General features: G+C 39.2%; 2 protein-coding genes across 3 annotated transcripts; both read left to right on the forward strand.

The window, feature by feature from the left end:
* The first annotated feature begins 1,671 nt into the window (after nucleotides 1–1,671).
* Nucleotides 1,672–4,552, forward strand: LOC146469188 (uncharacterized). 2 transcript variants are annotated; one of them, XR_014867327.1, is made up of 2 exons: nucleotides 1,672–4,051; nucleotides 4,085–4,552. XR_014867327.1 is itself a non-coding variant. In XM_085123819.1 (1 exon), exon 1 carries the CDS (start codon nucleotides 1,672–1,674, stop codon nucleotides 2,683–2,685), a length of 1,014 nt encoding a protein of 337 aa, XP_084979945.1. In that variant the 3' UTR covers nucleotides 2,686–4,552. The 2 variants fall into 2 exon arrangements, 1 of the variants encoding a protein (XP_084979945.1); XM_085123819.1 differs by having other exon boundaries at nucleotides 1,672–4,552.
* Nucleotides 4,553–6,579: 2,027 nt separating this feature from the next.
* LOC146469189 (uncharacterized) lies at nucleotides 6,580–8,297 on the forward strand. The gene has a single exon (XM_085123873.1). It carries the CDS (start codon nucleotides 6,631–6,633, stop codon nucleotides 7,717–7,719), a length of 1,089 nt encoding a protein of 362 aa, XP_084979999.1. The 5' UTR covers nucleotides 6,580–6,630; the 3' UTR covers nucleotides 7,720–8,297.
* Nucleotides 8,298–9,636: the final 1,339 nt, after the last annotated feature.

Raw genomic sequence — 9,636 nt, forward strand, 5'->3', positions numbered from 1 at the left:
CACAGAGCAACCCCAACCGAATGTGACACTAAATAAAAATTCCTCTAAAGGAATTAACATAAACTGATCTCCGAGAAACTTAAACGTTTCCCTTTTCTCGGCCATCGGTTCTGTTCCGGTGGAGTGCCAATGGACAGCTGTTTCGTCGTGGCTTAGACGTCCTATCAGCATAATATAACCGAGTTCCAGGGAAGATGGTCTTTCAAAACACTCAACTTTGAATCACTGTTTACTTTTAAGATAAAGTCAAGCTTTTTATACTTTACCCAAAAAGTACTTGTTAGTCGGACGTTTTCGCGGGCAACGCACGAATCAGGATGTAGGAAATCTCGTTTGTTTTTCAGCTGAAAGGAAAACAAACCACTGCCAATTTCCAGAATTGAATTCACACCGTTAACAGATAATTGACCTAAGAAGAGCGGTTTATTCAAAAGATTGTCAGGAACCGCAATTCTCTTGCTCTTTAATTGCCATTTAACTGAAAGTGGTTATTCTTTCATTTCTTTTGTGTTTTTAAAATGACCAGCAATTGATGGGAAATATCTTTTAAAACGCTTCCTGTCATTTTATAAAACGGTTTGATATCGGCGCGGAATTCAATTTTTTTTGTTAGAAAAGCCGGATATTTACGAACAAAGAAATTTATTTGCAACCCAGAAAATGGAAAGGAGTTTGTGGCTCGAGAAACAAGCAGGAAATGTAAGCATTTTAGTAGACACTAGTATTGAGTCCTTAAAAGATGTTTCAACCTGCTCTGTTTTCGCCACTGAGCGCAGCGAGACGGCTTGAAATTGAATTGAGATTTGCGTCTGTATTGGTTTAACAGAAACTCTAATGATAACGGGTATCCAATCCCATCTGAATAGAGAATATTACTTTTAGAAAAAAAGATAAACAAAAGCAAATCTTAACACTCTGTTCGTGTCAATATGTCATTGCACCGAAAGGCAAATCAAAGACAGCCTGCAACGTTACTGACATGAGCAAGCAAACCATCAGGTTTAATTAAACTTCCCACACTGAGAATTTATTACAACGTCCAGTGAGCAATCAGGGCTTAAATCATGTTTAAAAGCCGTTGTAAGGAAAAGTGATTTATTCAGAAATATCACGTTCTAACTGTCTTTCTGTTTCGCCAAGACAGGTCTGTTTTCCGCCAGGCAAAAGGGCTTATTATTGGACAAGAAAATGACACTACTTTGATTAAACTGTCTTTTACCGTTCAACGAGTGGATTAGTGGATCTTCGCTGTGTACCTGTTGGATGCAACTTAAGTACTATGTGTACAAACAAGGAAACATATTGCGCAAAACGGAACAATGATGCCGAAGTTTCAAGCATTTCGTCCTTGTGAACTGCAGGAATAGACAAGATTAAGTTTATTTGAGTGGAAACGTTGTTCGAGTAGAAGTTGCATTAAACTGATCTGCGAGTGTTTAAAGACGCTTAACAGCTTTCGAAGCCAATTTTTAAAAGTCCTTTGCCGAACGTTAGCTTATAACCGCTTGGAGTGAGTAAGAGAGGATCGTCCTGTCGATTTTTCGACCTTATACAAAAAGAACCGTGAAATCTCAAGTAACTGACAACGAAAGCAAGCCTGCGAATGATTTAACAGGCATCTACAAGGGATTTACACTTTTTAAAAACTGATTTAAACGAAAAATCGAAGACATGAGCTCTGAACCAGAGCCAGAAAGTCGTTTCAACACATCAGCACCCGAAACAGAACCGGAATCGTCCGATCACCACCCGACCGCCGAAACAGTAGCCGAACCGCTTCCGGAATGGTCGAAGGCTACCGAAGAATGGGGAGCCGCTTGGGAATTTCACCAGTATGGCCTGGGAGCAGTTTACGGTGTGATTTTCTTGTTAATATTAGCATGGCTGTGGAAGCGAGTTAGGAAAGCCAATACTGGTGGTCAAGGCCATAAAGTACCCATTGTTGTGTTGAGCCTTTTAGGATTATTTTGCATAACCAGAAGCCTATGCCTTTGTATCGATGCTTATCATTGGAGAAAGATAACGCCGGCTGCGTTTGTGAATGTTCTATGGGGTGTTGGCCAGCCATGTCTTATAGCTGCTTACACATTGGTCTTTATTGTCATGCGAAACGCTCTGATCCTCAAGCACAAATTTCAAAGGTGGTACAATACGAAGAACATTGCCATCGCGACTCTGCCGTATTTTATTTTCGCATTCAGTGCAGAACTCACGCTGTCATTTGCCCCCGCATTCAAGGGCCTTGCGTTCACTTGCCAGGTTCTGTACATTTTATACGGCTTCCCTCTGACGGTTTTCTACTCCATAATATCTGTTTTATTGTGGAAGAAACTTTCAATGGCCTCAAGCAAACGCTGGGCTTCAGACGCGGTCCAAACGCGAGGAAAACGCACGCGTGCAATTTTTCGAATGTGTATCGCTGCCGTGTGTGGCGGCATCGCAATTTGCGTCATGCAGTTCTATGCCATGACAAGCGTCTATAGCATTTTTTCTGAGGCGCGGAGTGTTTCCGCGTGGCCTTGGTGGGCTTTCCAAACAGTATTCAGATTCGTGGAAATTTACATGGTTTTGGTCCTGTGTTACGCAGTCAACGACAAGAGCGTAGAGGCAAAGAAAGGTGAAATCGCACCAACAAGTATTGGCTCAGAAACACCTGTCAAACCAGTTGAACTGGAAAAATTGTAAATGACATGTAATTATACTGGAGGCAAGAACATTAGTGTTTAATTACCAGCGGCTTATTAGAACTACCCTGTGCAGCATAACAAATGGGACCACAGAAAAATACTGCTCAGTAGATTTCATTTGAATGGTCACACTTTAGGATTCATTCCGAGAATCAAAAGTTAGAGCCACATTGTACAGCATAACAAACAGCACCACAGGAAAGTACTGCTCAGTAGCTTTCATTTGAATGGTCACACTTTAGGATTTCATCCACAGACTCCACAGTTAGAACCACCTTGTACAGCATAATAAACAGCACCACGGGAAAGTACTGCTTAGTAGCTTTCATTTTAATGATCACAGTTAAGGATTTCATCCACAGGCTCCAAAGTTAGAACCACCTTGTACAGCATAATAAACAGCACAACAGGAAGTTTTGTAGCTTTCATTTGAATGGTCACACTTGAGGATTTCATCCACAGACTCCAAAGTTAGAGCCAACTTGTACAGCATAATAAAAAGAGCCACAGGAAAGTACTGCTCAGTAGCTTTCACTTAAATGGTCACACTTAAGGATTTTATCCACAGACTCAAACGTTAGAATCACCTTGTGCAGCATGATAAACAGCACCACAGAAAAGTACTACTCGGTAGCTTTCATTTTATTGAAGTAAACTTCAGGATTTCAACCGGAGCCGGTACCGACTCAGAAGCTTTTCAAAAGTACAGTAGATGGTTTATTTTTGTACTCGACTTGGAAGGCATATATCTTCTGAACATGTACAGGGCAATACGGAGACAGAAATATTTACATGTAAACCGTGTAATCAAAGATTTTAAAATGATGTTTTAGTCTTGCAATGAAACGGGGACATTTGAACAAAAGCTTAATCAGTTTGTGATTTGAGAAAATTTATTGGGACTTTTTTTCTTAAAAGTGAGCGACTTTCTGGTTTCGCGATATGAAGTCTTTGCAAGACGAAAAAAATCGCCAGCGAAATTTTCCTGTAATTAGCCGGAACATCGACGATTTCCTTAGTTAACATCTTCGTAAATAATTCAAGTAATGTGGGAATTCGCATCCTGGGACACCAAAGAGCAGATAGCCATGGCGAACGAAAGTCAAAGCTTGCGGGAAAATTTCGGAGTCAAGACAAGCAGGAAAACTCTGCTTGGCTCATTGAGTTTTCTTCGCCGAAAGTTTTCTCGCCCGCTTTCACTTTTCCTCACCCCGATTATCTCCTCTTGGATTTCTGTAGACTTACTCTCAGATGCTGTTTACGAATTAGTGTAATATTATATGTGAGTTGCCAATATATGATTCCGGTATTTTGCAGTTGTACCAGTTTTGTTGTTTTGCTTTGAAAATTTAAAATAATAAACAGTGATAAAGAAGAAGAAGAAGAAGAAGAAGAAGAAGAAGAAGAAGAAGAAGAAGAAGAAGAAGAAGAAGAAGAAGAAGAAGAAGAAGAAGAAGAAGAAGAAGAAGAAGAATGATGATGACGATTATGATAATGATTTCTGATCAAATTTGAGCAGCCTAAAATAATTAGACTGTTATAATTAGACTCTGTAAGCTTTACATACTTGAAGAAAAACAACTCTTAAAAATATATGCGGATAATATTAATAACAATAATAATAATAATAATAATGATATGTGATGTCAACACACAGAGAGAGAGACTTTAATATTCTGAATCATGAATTTGCCTCACATATAATTCAACAATTTTTTTGGAAACGAAAGGGGTAGCCACATATAGCTGGGATCACAGTTTTATGATTTTAGCAATCATTGTTCGTTTTCGTCTACACTTTTGTAGCTGTTGCTGTTAAATAAATTAAACCAACAAATAAAGGATTGAGCACAGGATTAAATGGAGTGAGATGTATGCGTTGTGTGAATTTTTTTTCGTTTGCTTGAGAAAAACTTCTCTCACAAAGCACAAATTCAAAGCAATACGCGCGGAGCATAACACTATTTTCGACCATCAGTTACAGAAATTCGTCGACTTGCAGCTCATTCGAGGGAGTGGCAATGCAATTCTCCTAGTTTATTTTCTTGTCAAGGGCTTATTTATTATTGGTTTAGAACAGAATTCCCCTTTTTAATCCCAAGTAATGTTTGTCTTTGTGTGACATTCCGTCCACGCTTGGTAAATAAGACGACTCAATATTTGTTATTTGAAGTAAGTGTTTTCCTTTGTAAGCCGTTGAATTGTGACTTAAATTAAAGAAAGCGACAGCCGGTAAAAAATTGACGTTATACAAGCAACGTAAGACCGCGAGCAAATTCACAGAACTTGCCTCCAACTTTGGACAGAAGTTGATATTTCGAATGATAAGTCACTTCTGAGTTGAGATATTTTTTACCGTTTCATCCTTTAGTTTGAAATCGTAATTACCAGTAGTTCCAAAACATGGTGAATTTTAAAGCTGATCGACATCTTTTATTTACATTCTTAAATCAGTAATTTCAAATACTTGAAATAAGAAACAATGCACTGAGAGATTTTTTTTTATATCGTGCCCAGCACCACAGGGCAGATGGAAACTCGAAAGCAGGATTCGAAAAGTTACAATTTTACATTCTTGCATTTTTTCTTTTACATTTTAGACCGTACAAGCCATGTAGAGACTACAAATTTCACCATTAATTAAAAAAAAAGAAACTATTTCCCCCATATTTAACTAGTTCTTTAATATTAATTTCACGGAGTTAATTATGTCACACTGTATCAATTTGCCCTATCTTTAAGTTTTCCAAGCTTAGTTCAGTTTTCGCCCATTGTTTCAAGAACAAAAAACTTTAACAATTGAAATACATCATTCTGTTCAGTTCTCGGTTGTATTTTAATTGTTCCAATTAACTAGTGAAGAGTTTGGCAGGGCAAGCAAAAGACCCTTCATTAATTGCAAAAGGAAAATACTTTGGGATGAGTTCTTTGATGTCTGAATTCAAACCACAACATCAAATAGACAAACTCTCGTTGTCGTGCAGTTACCACATTTCAGAATCACAAATGATATCATGTTAAATCTCGCTTTTTACACGTTTGTACTGAGGTTTCGGTTATTTCTTTTTCCTTATCGTTCATGAATAAAAGACGAATATAACAATGAACAATTTAGTTGAGGAAATGATAAGACAAGAAAAGAATCATTCTGATATATGCCGATACACAGCAAGGCAAAGGAAACTAGTTAAGGAACCTAAAGAGAAATATGACAAAGGTGTTAATTACGTGAAAACGCTGGCGTTAATGCATAAATAATAAATGGAACCATTATTCAAGAAACACAGAGTTATCTAACTTTGTATAGAGGATGTAAATCCCGTCAAAAAAGTTTTAGGCCAAAAAAATGTCACTAAGATTACTCAGTTTTGGATAAGCTGGTTAATTATCAATACTTTCACTGAATACAGACAAAAGAGATCAGCGATGATGGATTTGAAGAAAAAAAAGTTTTTATGTTTTGTACGTAATTGAACAAACAGTTAGTAGCAGCTGCTTGGAGATAATGCAGATAAATAGCTTTGAAGCTTACGTAGCCGTGAGTTGGACTGCATCTTCCGTGCTGTGAGGGCTGAAAAAGCTTCTCTTACGTAAGATACATTCAATTAGTTTCAAGAATTTCAAAGACAGACGAGCAAGAATTCTGAAGAAGTGCTTCTAGATTTGTGAGTTTCCTTCCTGATAGATGAAAATTTACTTACTGCACTATCCAGCACAAAGCTAAAGATTACAACTCAAAGGTTTCATTCGGAGGTCGTCAGCGTTAGGCTTCAATTGAAACACTACAAACATTTCATCTAAGGGGTTTAGATCTCTCATTTTGCGTCTTCCGGCGAGTCTATCTGCTTTGTACAAGGAAATTAATCTTCGGGACGAATATCAAGTAAAAAACCTAAGGCTTGCAGTGTCCATGAATTTTTAAACAAGCAACCTCTTCATCGAGATGACTTCAGAGCCAGAACCTACAAAACAAACCGCGGAAACTCAAGCAGAGCACGTTAGCCCCGAACAAGAATCGACTGGCTGGGGCAAAGCTGAACCAGGAGCCGAACCTCAACCCGAGTGGAGCACGGCGGTAAATACCTGGGGCGTTGCCTGGGATTTCCATCAATACGGACTCGGAGCGTGTTTCGGAATCGTCGGCCTTTTAGCGCTCGTGGCGTTCCTTAGACTGCTCAAAACGAACACTGCTGCTCGCCAGAAGAAAGTTTCTTTGGTAGTGCTAAGCCAGATAATTATATTTGGGCTCTCAAGGTGCGTTTTTCTGAGCGTGGATGCTTACAACTCCAAAAAATGTCTTCACATCACAGTGCTGAATTTAATCTGGGGGATTGGCGAGCCTTGTCTGATTACCGCGTTCATGCTTATCTTTTTGGTTTTGAGAAACGCGCTTGTGATGAAAGGAAGATTTCAGAACTGGTACACGACTCGTAACATTGCCCTTGTCACGGTTCCCTACTTTACATTCGTTTTTGTCTCAGAAGTGATCGTTTCCTTATTCCCAGCGTATAAGGGCTTGATTTTCGCCTGTCAGATAATCAACACGTTATTATACTTCAGTCTCGCTTGCTTTTACGTTTTCATTTCCGCCTTAATCTGGAAGAAGTTACGTCTGGTGCGAAAAGGAGCCTCCAAAACTCACACCAGGGGGCAGCAAACGTTTTCCATCTTCAAACGTTGCATAGGCGCTGTTGTGGGCGGTTTCAGCATAGGCGCAATGTACGTTTACGCCATGGCAAGCGTCTACAGCGTTTTTTCTGACGCAAAACACGTTTCGGTGTGGCCGTGGTTTGCGTTTCAAACATCAATGCGTTGCTTGGAGGTGGGAATGTCTGTGCTGTTGTACATGACAGGAACACAGAATACCGCTGGACCTGCTCGTAAGAAGACAGACGTTGCGCCACTGACATTAATGCAGTCAAAAGTAGGAGACTCTGAGGCCAAGAGTTCCAGAATATTCCATACGAGCCAGGCAGACCAGTGTTACCTGGCCCAGGATGAGGCCTTGGACCAAAATCCTGAGCAAGCATGAATACACAGAGTGGGACTGGGGAGGGAATATTGAACAATTTTACTCGTGCCGCAAGGTCTTGTGGGTTCGCTCCCGGGCTACACGTCATATGCCGGCGTTTTTCGCTAAGTCTAATGCCCCATTCACACCAAGGCTTAAACACGTTTAAAAGCTGTTTAGTTAAACACAGTTTAAATTTGTTTCCTTCATAAAAGCTGCTTTCGGATTTTTTTCGACTACAGATTTAGCACAAATGAGAGCATAAGTTAAAGTTTACTTGAATCCTGTGTTAACGTCCGTGGTTCAGCTTTCTGTTAAAAATTTTCATTTTGTTAAACCTGGTTTAATTAAACATGTTTTATTGGTGTGTGTAGAGCTTAAGTGAAGAGCTTCGTTTTCATTTTTAACGTTACGACCTCATTTGTAGATCAAAAACTTACCCGATGGCGTGAAAAGCCATTCAACTTTATTCAAAATATGGTTTTGGAGCAGTAGTCACTCTCAAAGTATTCTCGAAATTTCCAAAACAAACAGGCCATGCGTGAGTTTCAATCGGTTGGTTCGGAAATGTTTGCTCAAAGGAAAGCGCCCTGGGCTTTCAATATATAAATAAACCAGTCTTTAAAATGAACCACTCTCGACCTCAACAAAGCTCTTCTTTCTGCGCATGACAGACGGCAAGCCGAAAGGCACTAGGGTCGAGAATGGAAGATGAACAAGACAACGAATTCAATTCAATTTTTATTTTTCACACGTAGAACGAGATTCAGTCCCGGGGGGGGGGGGGGGGGGGGGTTCTTGGGTTCAGTTTTGCTGGGTATGTGCCGCTGGCCTCTCAGAGCCCCTGCCCCATTATAGTCTTTTTTGTGGCCAGTTATAGACCCCATCTTAGTCACTTTTTGGGAAAATGTAATTTTTGCGATCCCAACTAAGTCACTTTCTATTTATTTTTTTTTTCTTACCCCAAAAATCCGAAAATGTGCGACCCCATTCTAGTAACTCTACTGAAAATGCAACCCCATTCTAGTCAATCCAGTCGTGAAAATGCGACCCCATCCAGCGGCACATCCCCATTAGCCTCTTATAAGAGAGTACCCCCCCCCCCCGGGGATTCAGTACAATACATAAAAAACAATAAACATTTATATTACAAAGGAGGATTAAAAAGAATTAGGATAAATTTGTTTGGTTTAGTGTGAGCAGCGCCCAAAGGAGCATGCTGCTTTCGAGTTGGGCACTGCTTACGATGGAAGAGAAAATTATTTCGGTGGAAGAGAAAATTATTTGGAAAGGTTTGAAAAAGGAAAAAGAAAAAGAGCGTGTTTAGCGAACGGATGACGGTGAAGAACTCTACATTACTTTTGGTTTATAAGCAAATTTTACCTGTATACGAATGAAATAAAAAAAGTTTTAGGTAACACCATAGTAAAGTAAGGTCGTAGCAATTGATCTTCCCAATTAAGTATGTAAATATGCATGTAACGAATGACTGTATGCATACAAGGATTATCTTACATAAAGCAGTGAAAGTATAAGAGTGCATTTAAATTCCGTTTATCCCTCTCCGTTAGTGATATGTGGCCTTCAAAAAGCTCCTAAGCTTCGACATTTTCCCGCTACTCATTACTTTTCCGGCAACGATATTAATCATACATCAAACTTTTTTACTGTCGATGATTTCTTTCGCTGACAACAGGGGTATTCGTACCTGTGCATTTTATTTCTCGTTTACAATGTATTTGTGTGAGCAGAATTGTGCTTATAATGTATTTAGATGTACTGTGATCTCGATATGTAATCTGTAAATAATTAAATAATGAGAACTAAAATGAACACTGACCATTTATCAAGAAAAGTAGAAGAAGTTATATATGGTGCATGATATGAAAGAGGGTTGAATTTAACATTAACATTTACTGTCAAGAACAATAAATTGTC

Source organism: Pavona decussata, unplaced genomic scaffold (assembly GCF_977016875.1).
Source record: "Pavona decussata unplaced genomic scaffold, jaPavDecu1.1 SCAFFOLD_127, whole genome shotgun sequence".
Classification (NCBI taxonomy): Eukaryota; Metazoa; Cnidaria; class Anthozoa; order Scleractinia; family Agariciidae; genus Pavona; species Pavona decussata.

Excerpts from the sequence above, each read along its gene's own strand:
- LOC146469188 (XM_085123819.1), top strand. The coding sequence starts at position 1,672 with ATGAGCTCTGAACCAGAGCCAGAAAGTCGTTTCAACACATCAGCACCC.
- LOC146469189 (XM_085123873.1), top strand. The coding sequence starts at position 6,631 with ATGACTTCAGAGCCAGAACCTACAAAACAAACCGCGGAAACTCAAGCA.